Source organism: Alexandromys fortis, unplaced genomic scaffold, assembly GCF_014885135.2.
Source record: "Alexandromys fortis isolate MF-2015 unplaced genomic scaffold, M_Fortis_MF-2015_v1.1 scaffold_10, whole genome shotgun sequence".
In the NCBI taxonomy this organism is placed as follows: domain Eukaryota; kingdom Metazoa; phylum Chordata; class Mammalia; order Rodentia; family Cricetidae; genus Alexandromys; species Alexandromys fortis.
Window position 1 is genome coordinate 9,773,900 of NW_026067895.1, and position 14,637 is coordinate 9,788,536.

Genomic DNA, 14,637 nt, shown 5'->3' on the forward strand with positions numbered 1-14,637 from the left:
TTTTAAATATACCTGATAGCCGTTTATTTTCCAGAAGTAGACGCTCTTTGTTTCAAATTGCTCTCCACTCGCCCTCCTGTTTACCTAAGAAAACTATAAACTTCAGAAAAAATAGCGAATAAACTAGGCATAATGCAGCATGCTAGGAATTCTGGAGGCGGAAATAGGAAGATCGTTGGTTCTAGGTCATGAAGAGCTACCCCACAGAAATTGAGAGAGAGAGAGAGAGAGAGAGAGATAAAAATGGATGGATGAGTGGGGGTGAGAGAATGGAGGTTGGATTAATTCCTCTTAATTATTTTCCTTCTAGAAGTCTCGTATCTATTAAAGTATTTTATAAGATAAACTTTTCAACCACAAATATTTGGAATTTTTAAAACCCATACTCAAAATGTCATTCCTGGAATCTATAATGGATATAAAGCATAAAAACGAATTGTGAGATAAAAATGTAAATTCTAAAAGGCATTCCATTTATGAAAAGGAATAATGAGACATAAGAGGAAACAAGCGATGTAGCATCCTGATTTAGTATTTTATTCAATCTACATGACTAGGCTTAATTGTTCCGGAATTATTCTATTTATATTACATACGGATTTTTGGGATCGGAGCGTGTATACATTCTGCATTTGACTGGGGATCAACTGCAGTCCCTAAGGAATGGAGATGGGGGTGTTTTGTGTTGCCAGCTGTTCTGTTTTTTATTAACAACAAAACATCGCACTCACGTTCATAGTTCATAGGTCCCCGGGAAGTATGCAAATCGGAAACGCCGTGGAAGCCACAACTGAAGAGGACAAGACAAGGCGAGACCTGAAGCTCACAGATTGCCCTGCGTTTGGGTTATCAAGAGAGCAGAACACAGTAGTAAAAAGTTTGGCGGGACTTACTGCATGCTCCGCTGCTGGTTTTCCACGCACAAGTCTAGCAGGCAAGTGATGCAAACCTAGACAGCGAGTGGTTCCGCCCTACCTCTTGACTCCAGGTGTGCCAGGGTGAATCAGCCCGGAGACTGGGCTTGGACATTGTTTAGAACGCTGGCAAGGTCCCCTCTCTGCCCGAAAAGGCGGCCAGAGTTGTCAGTCTGCTGTCCTCGGCGGCAGGTTGATGCTTCAGCAGCGCAGCAACGGCCGACAGGTGCCGGCCCAGCCTCGCGCCTTTACCTGGAGCGCAGCTCCTGGAACAGTGCTCCTCCTGCTGAGGCTGAGGCTGCAACACTGTCCGGGCGGCGGCGGACACTTGCAGCAAAGGGGAAACAGCCTGGGGGTGCAGCAGGCACGCTGGGTGCTGCAGCAGGTGGCAGTAGCTCCACGGAACCGAGGGCGGACTCTGCACAGCCCCAGTTCCTCCTCCTCTGACCCCCTGCATGATGCTCTCAATGGTGAACGAGGTACACCCTCGACCCGGCCGAGATTTCGCGTCCTCGTTCCCGCCCCAAGGCTGGGAACTCAGTACAGGTGACAGTGCGGGGATGGCACGGGGTGCGGCCGGGTCCGCATCTTTGGCTTTTCTAGGCGCTTCGGCGTAGGCGGGGGTGGAGAGTAGCAGGTAGCGGAGAGGATGGGGGTGCAGCGGCATGCAGGGGCGACTCCCGGGCGGGGCGGTGGGACGGGTTCCGAGGCCGGGCTGCAGCGGCGTAGGGTAGCGGAGCAGGAGGCTTGGGTGGGAGACGTGCAGGGTTGCGGGCACAGCGTGTGGAGGGAAGGGACAGTGCGGGTGGCCTCCCGGGGGCGGGTGGTGGCGCTTGAAGCGCTTCCTGCGCCGGAGGAAGCTACCATTGTCGAACATGTCCTGGGAAGCGGGGTCCAGGCTCCAGTAGTTGCCCTTGCCCGGGTGGCCCGGCTCGCGGGGGATCTTGACGAAACAGTCGTTGAGCGACAGGTTGTGGCGGATGCTATTCTGCCAGGCGGGGAACTTGCGGCGGTAATAGGGAAAGCGACTGCTGATGAAGGCGCAGATGCCACTGAGTGTCAGGCGCTTGTGCGGGCTCTGCAGGATGGCCATGGTAATGAGCGCAATGTAGGAGTACGGGGGCTTGGCGGGCTGCGGACCGTCCGTGGCGGCGGTCGCGGCTGTCCGCGGCGCTCGGAACTTGCGGACGAGCCCGGAGGGGTTGCTCAGGTCGCCGCGGTCCCCCGTGCTCCTCCAGGGAAGCGAGCGGGCCCCGGACCCCGGCAACTGTGGCTCCAGGCACATCTGGCTTATCTCCCCCTTCTCTTCCTCGTCCTCCGTCTGGTCTCCATCTTCCTCCTCTGCCAGCACGTCGATCTCAACCTCATCCCGGTCGGAGCTTAGGGGACTGGGCTGCGGAGTGGAGCAAAGGCGCCCAGCTCTTGCCAAGTTCATGGAGGATGAGAGGGGGAGGAGGGATGGACGTGGTGGCAGCTCACCTGGTTTGGGGTGGGTGGGCTAACTAGGATGCGTCTGCCAAGAAGCTGGAGTCCTCCAGGGTTAGACTTTTTTGTTCCTTGTTTTTTCTTTCCAACACCGCGTGGCAAGGTGCACTTAGTGTTCTAAGTTTCTCTGAGACGTGTGCGGTGGACTCCCCGCTATATATCCCTCTTCCCGTTCCTCAGAGTGGGGCTGCTTCCTCCTGACGCGGTCCAATGATGAGGGTCCTCGGTTCACCCTTCATACCCACCCACTACCAAGGAAAGATGCTCTGGTCTTGGTTTAACCAGCCAGAGTGCTCTGGCGTTGTCTGGGCTGGGTCAATTTTGCTCTAAAACTGCACAAGTAAGCTTCAGGGAGGAAAACATGAAACCCAAAGACCTGTCACCACATAGACATTCAGACCTGCAGGCTTTGGCGCGGGAGAGGGTAAAGGAATGTATTTCAAACAGAATGGCTCACCGATTTAATGCTGTATGCTCCGTTCAAGAGAAATGGCCCCTGGCCTCCACGCAAATGTCTCCAAATGTTCTCCCTAACTCGATTTCCCTAAAGGTAAAAACACCCTAGCATTAAGCTGTGTAAGTTCAGAGTGGATTTTAAAAGGTCAAAACAAACAAAAAAGATAATATTTCCTTAGTTTCTTTACAGTCCCAATTCTCCAAGTTCTTTTAATATTTACCCAGAGAAACAAAGGTGCATACAAACAGATCAGCCTAGAAGAGACTTCAGAAGGCAACATACTTGCACCCCAGTGACAGCTGATAATTTTCTTTTTCCTGATAGTCTTGACCATCTACACTGGTTTCACCATTTAAATACTGTTTTACTAGTCCTATAAATAAAGGAATGCCCTCAGTGTAAGGGTGTGTTTGCCTGCCTGCCGGTCCTTACCCCTACCTACGACCCCCAACATCCATCCAGAAACAGGACCGGCTTTTATTGTAGTAATAGAGCTTGAAACTAAACTGGAAAAGGGCTGGACGTCAGCATCCCTGCTACTAGATACACCTGAGACCATCGACAAGCATCCACATTGCAGGCAGGATAGCAACCCCAGGACCTCTTCACCCCACCCCTACCCCCAGTCCCCCCCCTCGCTCCGCCGTGAAGGCTTTTGGAGTACCTAAACTTTTAGATTAGTTTCATGTAAATTAACCTAGCAACTAAAGTAGCAATGTGATAGAATGTTTTGTTAAGTAAATAGCGACTGAGGGCAAAACACACCACCATGGGGTATTCCTGAGGTGGAACCTAACAAAACACAGTATGAAAAGATGATTCTCTTTTTGGAGAACAGCTCCCTTTCAAGCCTTTGAGTTAAGCTTTATGCTCTGTGGAGATTTTACCCTCCGAGCTCTCTGTTTTGTGCTAGAACAAACAGATTTGAGCTTGACAGATTTGCTTTTGAATTCAAAACTGACCAACGACTATTTGTGTGATTCTAAACTGCAGGAGGGCAGGGCAGGTGTCTCATTCAATCTGACTCCCCCAGAAGCTGCCCTCACCCCTGCTGGTGGAATGCAGTGCCCTCTCCCTGATTACCTGAGAGAGAGTATTGTTGGTTTTCCTCAAATCAGCTTCTGTGGGAAACTGGGTGATTTACAAATGAAAGGGTGAAAATGCGAAAACAAAACAAGACCCCCACAATATGGGTGGATCTCAAAGGTGACCCACGAGCCAAAGCGGGGAGAGGGGGGGGAAATCTGTGCAACCAAACACAGCAGCTGGGTTATAATTCAATGTCTAAAATACGTTTGTGTGTCCATATTGCTAAAATAAATGATCAAATCAATAAATCTCTCTTGCAGAATTTCTAATGACTTGCGTAGCTTTTCAAGATGGAGCCTAATCCCCAACTACTTTTATGTGTGGACTGCCCATGTGATTCCCCCCCCCAAAAGAAAAGTACAATAGAAAGAGGGAAGGGGTAGCCTTTCTTGTGGAGAAATCTAATCAAACCTCAGTCAGGGGATGTCCAGTGGTCACATCTGTGAGAGATTGTCTCGACTGGTCACTCACTGTAGCAGGTAGGTGGGCCTGGACTGTGCAAGAAAGCAAACATAAGCAGAAGCTCGCCAGCATTGCTCCACTGTGGTTTCTGCTCCAAGCTCCTGTATCGACTTCCTGCCCTGACTTCACTCACTGATGGATTAGTACATGGAAGGTAAATTGAAATAAACAGCTTCCTCCCCCTAAATCACTTCTGGTCAACATCATGCAAGGGACTTATAAACAGAAGAACCTAAAGACCCAAGTATCTGTCAGCTGATCATACAGAGTATGATGTAACCACACAATGGAATATTGTTCAGCAATACGGAATGAAGTACTCCTACCTAGTCATCCAAGTGGGTCTCGAAGAAACATGATTAGTTAAAGGAGTTTGAATACACAACTCTTCAAAGATTAGTGTAACGGGTATGGGAAATACTTGCTAAGGGACATGGGCTTCTTTGGTCGTTGATTATAATGTTCTGCAATTAGATATCAGTAATAGGTAACTGTGGACTGTTTAGTAAAGGTGTCAATTGTATGGGACTCTGAACTGAAAGAGCTATAGCAATGAAAACTAAGATGAATATCCTGGGGAAAGTCCATTGTGGTTCCTCATTCTGAAGAACAAAACTAAAGACTCTCACTGTTCCACCTCATTGATGTTGCTTAAGCTTAGAGTCTTCCTTTCTTTTCCCTTTTCTTAGCTCCTGGACATCTGAAGTGATCCCAGAACAGTGGGCATCCAACAGTGCTTGGGGATCAACTCTCCTGGACATCTGAAGTGATCCCAGAACAGTGGGCATCCAACAGTGCTTGGGGATCAACTCTCCTGGACATCTGAAGCCACCCCAGAGCAGTGGGAATTTAACAGTGATCAACTCCTGGTGATCAACTCTTCAAAGATTAAACAGTTTTGCTGTCATTGTTTTTTCCAGAACAAATACTAGTTTAAAACAGTCTCATTCAGAGAAAACAACAGCATTCTAAGGCAGACTTCACTGTTTTCAACACCATGCCCACAGATATAAGGCATTTCTAAATATGGAAAAGTCCTTCCAAAGCAGTCTAAATATACAATTCTTCCACTTAGACTGGCAAGCTAAAGGTAGTAATTACCCAGTTCACAGATAGCCACCAAGCCCTACTATCATTGACTATTGGTCATCATTGCTTTAGAAACTTTTAGTTTGTTAATTACCTTCAATTCAGTCTAGGGATTAAAGACATAAAGTTTCTTATTTTTTGTTTAAATAAGTTTTGGTACTGGAGATTAAACTGTATATACTTTACTATGGAGCTATATCCTCAAACCCAAAAAGATTTTAAAACCTTTTTATATTTCATATATATTCTATATTATAACTACATACTTATGTTATAAATAGATAGTAATATGTTATATGCCATCATATTACATACTATTATATAACATTAAATATGTAAATATGCAATAAGTATTATATTTGTTTAATGTGTAAATATACATTAAATATCTAATAAAAATATTTATAAGTCCTTCATAAATAATAATTTATGTCTTAGGTAAACCATATCTAAACCTTGATCACCATTCTCAGAATACCCTGCAAGTCTCCTATAGCAAAGAGTGGCCAACATTATTTTTATATGTAGGCATTTCTTAGTTTATTAATAATGAATAAACACTACCGAAGGAGTTCCAGGACAGGCTCCACAGTTACAGAGAAACCCTGTCTCAACCCTCCCCCAAAGAATAAACAGTTTATTAAGAATAAAGCCCTCTTCTGCATAGACCCCTGAGCCTTGAGGGGAGGGGTGAGACAGACATCCCATTTATGGCTGAGCCTCCAAAGTCTCTTACTCTCTACGTGTTGGTCATCTAATTGTCTGTGTCAATTATCATCTGCGAGAAACTTCTCTGGTGAGGGCTGAGGGATATACTACCTATGCATGTAGCAGATGACACCAGGAGTTACTGTTAGGTTTCTTTAGGAGAATAGTGGTAGTAGCGTGTTTTCCCCTAGGGCACAGGGCCTCTCTAGTCTCGGGTTCTTGGTCTCGTTAACAGTGTCAGGTATGGGTTCCAACTCATGAAATGAATGGGCCTTGAATAAAAAAAAAAAAAACGGTCCTCCAATAAAGTTTGTGCCACTATTGGACCAGCCTTTCCTATAGGCAGGTTCTTATAGCAATCGGGGTTCATAGTTGGGTGAGACTGACAACTCCCCTTCTTCGCTGGTAGCATGCACAGAACCTTCCAGCACTGTAAGTGCTGGCCAGTAGGAGGGAAGCACCAGCTTGGTTTTTCTGTGTCCTGTGTCCTCAGCGGTAGGGCCTTACCATCAGGTTGTGCAGAGTAACCGAAAGCATTTCCAATAGTCTGTGATGTTTGGGGGATCTATAGGACCACTTCGGTGGACCACATTATTGCTGCATCACAAAAAAACAAACAAAAGCCCAACTCCTTAGAATAGCTAAAGCAAGGGTACAGAGTCTCCAGAAGATACAGTTAAAAATAAGACTCTGGGGCTGGAGAGATGGCTCAGAGGTTAAGAGCACTGACTGTTCTTCCAGAGGTCCTGAGTTCAATTCCCGGCAACCACATGGTGGCTCACAACCTCTGTAATGAGGTCTGGTGCCCTCTTCATGTCCAGCAAGCATACAAACAGACAGAACACTGTATACATAATAAATAAATAAATTAAAAAAATAAGACTCTGATCACTGGGAAATCCTTCATTCTGGGAAAAATTGAAAGAAAAAAAAAGCAGGATGATATACCAAGGAATAAAAATACTATGCAGTACAAAATAAAACGGTGATACGCTTGTCCCCTTAGATCAACAAATGCTGAAATATGGTTTAACTGTATTTAGGAAAATGAGGACTTTCAAACACTAGTGAATGAAAGGGAAAGATAAAGATTTGGTAGGGCAACTAATCAGTATTTATTGAAAATTTGAATGTGCAAATCCCACACAGTAGTGACTTCCCACATACTCTAGAGAAATATTCACACAGAGGTGTGCACAACGATGCTCTCAACAGCACCACTTTCAAGACAGGGGCAGCTGCTTGACTCGCCTCTCAGCTCCCCTGCTCTAGCTGCACCCAGTGTCTTCAGAGCAATCCGAGGGCCCATGAGATGACCCAGTGAATAAAGCCAATGACCGGAGTGCCATACCAGGAACTCATGTGAAGGAGGAAGATGATCAATCCCATAAAGCTGTCCTCAGACCTTTACACGTGTGCCACAGCCATGGTTCCCACCCATCTAAATAGCAACTTTTTAAAGTATAATCTGGGCACAGTGACACACTTTTACACTTGGGGGTAGACTCAAACATGCTTGAGGCCAGCATGATCTAAATAGCAAGTTTCAGTCCAGCCTGGTCTATACAGTGAGACCCTACCTCAAAAAAAAAAAAAAAAATCAAATGTTTATTTTGTCCCACAAAGAACAGCAAACATGGGCATTCTGTATTATGCCCTTGCTTTGTAACATTCAGCCACCCCTGCCTCAAACCACATAGCTCCTATTTTCTTATTTATGTTTGTCCTTCCCCTAGACAATACTTCTCAAATGTAATTAATTAAATTCTGGGGTAGGTGAGCCCCAAATTCATTTTAATAGCATTCATTTTTCAGTGTTCAGGGAATAGTTTGGGAAGCTCCTCATTATATTCCACCTGTACAATCTGAGCAGTTAATGGTGGGTTGGATTTTAGTCAGAATAGGAGAAAACTGAGCTATTGTGCACACACACACACACACACACACACGCACACAAATCATCAACTATCAAAAGTTATCTGAGAGACTGCAAGGCTGGCTAGACAATTAAGAGCTCTTACTGTTAGGCTAGGGCCACAGCACTGACCCCGCCACCACTGACATGGAGACTCTATCAATTCCAGTTCTTAGTCCTCAAATGCCCCCCACCTGAAGCTAAAGAAGCCATCTGGGGTGGACACGCCACTGGCCATGATGGTGTATGCCCTGGTGGGGTCTTTATTACAAGTCACAGGAAGAATAATCTATGATCTTTTTGCTGAGTCTCCAAGGGCTGACTCAGTGTCTGATAAACACAGGCACCAGAGGTCATCGAGCAAACAGACAATCTATTATGAAAGGACATTGATGGCTTAGGTTTCTTCATCCTGGACCTGGATCTCAATGCACCAAATATTCCAAAACTCAATAGGTTTTTTTCTTTTCTTAGTTGGCTATGTCTGTGTCATGTTAACATTTTGTCATGACTACTGTACCCATGAGAAGGAAACTGCCAGATTATCTGGTGGGCAAATGCTTTTAAGGACTCAGAGTGGATCCTGGATTCATTCCTCTTAGCGAGGTTGTAAAGGCTGAACCATTCCCTGCGCAACGTGGGGAAGAATGAGCAGCAGAGTGAAGGACAACCTAGCAGGCTCAGTAAAGTTCGGACTGGAACTCCTGGGCATCTGAGCTCCTTGCAGCCCTTTCCCTGGTGGTCTATTCTGTACCAGCTGCCATGGCATCAACTACACTAACAGCATTTTCTTCTTAGCTTTTTTATTTCTTAAAGGAACTATACTCCACTTCTAAAACTATAATATTGAATAAAGTGCTTTTTTTTTACAACCCCTTTGTGATGGTTAATTTTGTTTGTCAACATGACTACATCTGAGTCAACCAAAACCCAAGCTGTTGGGTAGGCCTGTGAAGGATTTTTGATTGGATCCTTTGAGATCGGAAGATTCATCCTAAACCTGGGCCTCCCCTTCTCTTGGCAGTCCAAATAAAGGACATGGAAGGAGCTTTTGTTGCTTGCCCGCTTGGCCTCATTCTCTCTGGCAAGCTCATCTGTCCGGCTGCTGAGGCATTCCTTTGCTCGTACTAGAACCAACTTCTTTGGGATCCCCAAAATATATTAAAGACCAACTGAGAATCCAGCCGTGTGGACTGAACACCTGCAGGAGTCTTCCTATCAGGAGACAACCATTGCTGGCATTCTCTCAGTTCTGTGCCTCTAGAGCAGTGTTCTCAACCTGTGCACTGCAACCAAATGGAGAAGTCAAATGATTCTTGTACAGAGGTGGCTTATCAGATATCCTGTACATCAATCAGATATTTACATTATGATTGATAACAGTAACAAAATTACAGTTATGAAGTAGCAATGAAAATAATTTTATGGTTAGGGGTCACTACAACATGAGGAACTGTATTAAAGAATGGCTCCGTTAGGAAGGTCGAGAACCCTGCCCTAGAGAACCTTAACTAACATACCCCTAGTCATTTTTGGACAAGGTGGTTCAGATTTTCAGAATTAATGTAAATTGAGAAGATTCTGAGGTCTGAGAAGTTTGGGCAGCTGGTCAGTTCCTCCAGTGGTCCTTCACCTTTAAACAATCTGTGTGGTATTAAGAAATTCAGAAACATGCAAGAATGTTTCCTGGACAATAAGATGCATGGAAAGAGCATAAATAAATTTTTTTTCTAATTAGAAAAAATAAATCTCTTACCATTCATGTACAGAATACCTGAATTCAGTTGCCAGCATGCACAGCAACCCACAACTGTGTGTTACTCCAGTTTGAGGGGGTCTTGATGCTTTTTTCAGGTCTCCACAGAACCAATACACATGTTCACATATGTGAACATACATGTATATAAATTTTAGAAATCGGTTTTTAAAGTTATCTGTGAGGCCAGCAAGATGGCAAAGCTACAGGTAAAAGTGCATGCCATAAACCTTTGGTAACTAGAATTCAGACTTCTTTTGAGTTTATAATCCCAGCTCTGGCAATTCCACAGTGAGAGGGGAGACAGAGACAGGGAGTTGCTGGCTACAAGTTCCAAAGGCCGGTGTGCACAGCCCAGTAGCAGAAAGAAGTCTCAAAACAAGGTGGAGGGAGAGAACTGACTCAAAAGTTGTTCTCTGATCTACACGTGTTTATTCACGCGCGAGCACATACACACATAGTGATCTGCAGTTATGGTAAGTAAAGGTATCGCACCTCACTACTTCTCAGATTATACAAAAAACTAACACAATTCAAAATAGGCAAGATGAATTTAATGCCAGCAATAAAACTACAGCTTAACATTCCACAATTATAATCTTCTAAGCATAAAACAGAGAACAAAGAGCTGAAGTATCATTACACTATCAGTACGGTTTGGCATTGATTCTAAGAGACAGTTTAATTTCTTTGTCTCAGATTTCCTCCTCTTTAAGTCTTTAGGAACACTAGAGACTCGGTCCATTAAAAACATAGCAACAGGGCTGAAGAGATGGCTCAGTGGTTAATGCTGGCTGCTCTTCCAAAGGACCTTCCAGTCCCAGAGGATCCAGTGCCCTCTTCCAGACTCCTCAGGCAATAGATGCACATGGTGCACAGATATACATGCAGGCAAAACACCCATACACATAACATAAAAATAAAGGGTAAGCTGGGTCGTGGTGGCATATGCCTTTTATCTCAGCACTCAGAAAGAAGAGACAGGCAGATCTTTGTGACTTCGAGGCTAACTTGGTCTACAGAGCAAGTTCCAGGACAGGGTCCAAAGCTACAGAGAAACCCTGTCTCAAAAAACAAACAAAACAAACAAAAAAGATTAAATATTTTTAAAAATACAATGACAGCATTTGTTTTAATATTTTTGTTACTCTCAATACAATCATTGTATCTCTGTAATTATCTGAAGTTTAAAAGGAAAAGGAAAATGTTAAAGTTTGCCACATTTTTACAAATATAATGAAGCATAAGTTGTTGGTATTCATGCTTAAACTTGAAAGAAAATTCTGGAATTGTTGTGAAATATTGTCTCAAAATAACCCTTCAGAGGATATATTTTATTATATGAGTATCAAATGTTTTATAATGATTTACTAAAACCTCATGTATTTTATAAAATAAATACTATCATAAAGTACACTCCTAACTCCTAACAGAGGTAATGAAAGAATTCAGGATTGAAATACATCCAGTAGGAAACTGATCCTTGTTTTTCTTATCAGTTCTTTTGGTAAGAAATGGCTTCTAGTGTGATGGACAAACTTGATCTTTGCCAGGTGCTGTCCTCTGCTCTTCTGTTTCTGCCACAGCAGTGAGGAAGAGTTCCTTAAGAACTTCCTTATCTAAATTCTTGCCTGAGAATAAAACAAAATAGTGATTACATGAGGCTTACGAAAACAGCATCTTGATTTCCAGTGTTTAAATGCACGGTGCTCTCTAGTGATCTACCAGGTCCACAGTAACTGCATGGTTCCTTCTACAGCTTTCTAGGTAAGCCTCAAATCCAAGTTAGCACTTGAAGTAACCACTTTTCTAAGTCATCTGAAAAACAAAGTTCTAGCAAAATCCTACATTATCTGTGATTCAGACAAATACACAAGCTTATTGAGTTAATACTGGTTCAACAGCACATTATGTCTCCTACAAACCTAGTTGTGTGTTTTGTTACTTACCAATAAAGACCAGCTGACTTCTTCTCTCAGCATCGTCCTTCCAACATACTAGGCTCTCTTCCAGGTCGTACAGCTCATGGATGCCTTGCACAATCACTTGCTGTGGTTTGTCTTTGATGGATATCAGCCCCTGCTCAAAGAACAATGATCACTCAGTTCCATCTCAAATTTGCAAGCAGAAATAATACATCAAATTTGAAAATATTGTTTTTCAAAAGACAATCTCATAATAAAGGTAGGAAAAAACCTGATTCAATTATTTGCTTATTTTAAGTTTTTAAAACTTCTAATAAATTTGAGTATACTGACCTCCCCTCCCAAGACAGGATTTTCTGTGTCGTTGTGGCTCTCCTGCAATTCCCTCTGTAGACCAAGCTGGCTTCAAACACAGAAATCTGCCAGCCTTTACCTCTTGAGTGCTGGTATTAAAGGTGTGCACCACCACACCTGGCTACTTCTTGAAAAATAAAGAATTACTTTCTTTTTTCTGTTTTGTTGTCTTGTTTTATTGAGATAGGAAATTGCTCTAAAGCCCTAGGTGGCCTGAAACTTGCTATGTAGGCCAGGTTGGCCTCAAACTCGCAGAATTCATTTGCCTGACTGTATATCATGCCTAACAATGATTCCTTTTTCTACTGTTAAAATGAATATATTAGGATTTTTTTCAATGTTATTTATCACAACAAAAAACTGAAAGTGACCAAATCTGTTATTGCATCATATCACACTAACTTCTCTGCCTTAAAGGTCTCGTACTTCTTTCACAAATTAACAAGGAAATTTGAGAAATTAAGGTATTCTGTCGGTGAATCTGTTTTGGAAATGTATTACAATAAATTTAGGTAATGATCAAATTGAAAGCTATTATTTTCAACTGTAGTTCAATGTGGGGGTGGCAAGGTAGCTGACTCAGAGGGTAAATGCACTTACCTCTAAGACATGACAAACTGAGTCTGATTCCCAGAACCCACAGAAGGAGAGAACTGACTCCCACAAAGTTATCCTCTGATCTCCACCTGCACATTGTGTGTTATGTTCACCCACATTCAGACAAACAAACACAAACACACACATCCAAATGTCAAGTAATATGAATGGCTTTCCAAACTGAACAAGAATTTCAGTGTTTTGTACCTCTGTATAAAATATGACAAATGTTTATAGTGTCTGCCAAATGCATCAAGTAACATAAGACTCGGCAGTGGCAGAATTTTCAACATTACTTCTCTGTTAAATGAAGCTCTCTTGTAAAAATAAAGCATTTCTCTAAGTGACCAATCTATGCAAAGAAGAACAGGTTTGACAGTGCCAAGCTTATAAGCCAGATAACTACTGGGAACACCTGGCAGAGGAGATCCGGGCTAATGAACCAAGGCACACAGGTCGTTTGAGGTGCAGCACGCAATGAAGTGGTGCAAATAAACCATGATTTTGTTGTTGTTGTTTTGTTATTGTTGTTTTAACAGTGATTTCTAAAGTTCCTTTTCAGCAATGGAAATTATTAGAATGAAGGCAGACAAAGGTTGTTTGTACTAAAAATAGTGTTTCTGTTTAAAACCAAGTATGGTTTTTACAGCTAAGAAAAGGATTCTCTCTGCCAAGTCTGAGGGAAAACTGCAGACTATTACCTTCAGTCGTATGACCTCCATGCAGTGGCCGTCCTTGTTTTGCACGTTCTTTTCCCACAGGAGATTCTGTATTGGGCGACACAATTTCATAAGACCAACCACTGCAAATGCAACAACTATGCAACAAAACAGCTCATGAATCATTAATCAGTTAAAATTGCATTCACCTGGATAAATACATTTAGACACTCTTCCTTTGCACTTCCTGGTACTTCAAATGTGACTGTAACAATACTCTGCAAATCAAGAGAATAATCCGTAAGTTTTATTGAATCATCCACCTATTTTTAAAACTATAACCAGTTTGAAGATAAAAATAGAAAAGAGCTATACTTATGGAGCTTTAGCTGACTAATAATGTTATTAATCATTATTTTCCTCTTTGGGAATTATCAATTCTACAAAGTAGATCAACAGTATTTAAAAACAGAAACAAACAAAAACTCTTTCATGTAAGTGTCCTGAGCACAAAAGGAGGGTAGCACACACTGTGTGCATTCTGCCAGGCTCATCGCATCTTTTCCTCTGCTCATCACAGCAATCCTGGGAAGTGGGGACTGTTTCCCTTTATAAGTTGGACAAATGAAGCTCAGAAGAATAAACCACCCTGATGCAGAAGCACTACTCAAAACAACGGTGTGATTCTGCTCTCTTAGGAAGAAAGGCATGGTCTCTAAATGAGCCAGCACTGTGATGAGTGAAAGGAAGGAGTTATCAGCGAGGCTGGCAGCAGTGCGTTTCTGGCTTAGGTCCCTGGAGAATCGCTTACAGAATTCAGATTTATGCTTCCTCCTGATCTCAAAAGATCTGTCTTCTCTAAAGAAGCTTAAAGTTTCCTCTAACTGGTTACTTAATTAAAATTCAGACCTCCCTTTGACAACAACATAACCCCAAACCTCCATCTCAGCAATGGAAATACACAAGGCTAAACACGTTGTTAAAGCAACACCCTCACCCTGGACAGTGAGATCTCAAGTCAAAGCTCAGAAGTTTGTAACAGGAAGACAGAGGAAGTGAGTCTGTGTAACATCTTAGAAATGCTCATCTCCCCAAGCATTTTAGAAGACCACTTAAGACTGCAGAAGAAAACATAAAAATGCTGAGTTGTTTACTTTAATTCTTGTTTCATTGGTTTTGAAATAGGGTCTTGCTATGTATTCCAAGTTTGCTTTGAACTCATAATCC

The 14,637-nt window shown here is 43.0% G+C and overlaps 2 protein-coding genes and 1 pseudogene across 4 annotated transcripts in view; 1 reads left to right on the forward strand and 2 right to left on the reverse strand.

Annotated features, from left to right (window-relative positions):
* Window positions 1-622: 622 nt before the first annotated feature.
* LOC126512414 (forkhead box protein D4-like) lies at window positions 623-2,349 on the reverse strand. The gene has a single exon (XM_050160197.1). The coding sequence runs from the start codon at window positions 2,347-2,349 to the stop codon at window positions 1,033-1,035; it is 1,317 nt and encodes a 438-aa protein (XP_050016154.1). The 3' UTR covers window positions 623-1,032.
* Window positions 2,350-2,760: 411 nt separating this feature from the next.
* LOC126512520 (oligosaccharyltransferase complex subunit OSTC-like) lies at window positions 2,761-8,686 on the forward strand (annotated as a pseudogene).
* A 1,721-nt stretch (window positions 8,687-10,407) lies between these two features.
* The window catches only part of LOC126511972 (COBW domain-containing protein 1), a 45,383-nt gene continuing 41,153 nt past the window's right edge, over window positions 10,408-14,637 (reverse strand). For 2 of the 3 annotated variants that reach the window (XM_050159505.1, XM_050159515.1), the window contains exons 12-15: window positions 13,620-13,688; window positions 13,453-13,518; window positions 11,825-11,954; window positions 10,408-11,506 (exon numbers count right to left, since the gene is read on the reverse strand). In XM_050159505.1, the coding sequence (XP_050015462.1) occupies window positions 11,397-11,506; window positions 11,825-11,954; window positions 13,453-13,518; window positions 13,620-13,688 (375 nt within the window). In that variant the 3' untranslated portion in view covers window positions 10,408-11,396. The remainder of the gene's footprint in view (window positions 11,507-11,824; window positions 11,955-13,452; window positions 13,519-13,619; window positions 13,689-14,637) is intronic. The other variant, XM_050159511.1, reaches the window with a different exon arrangement.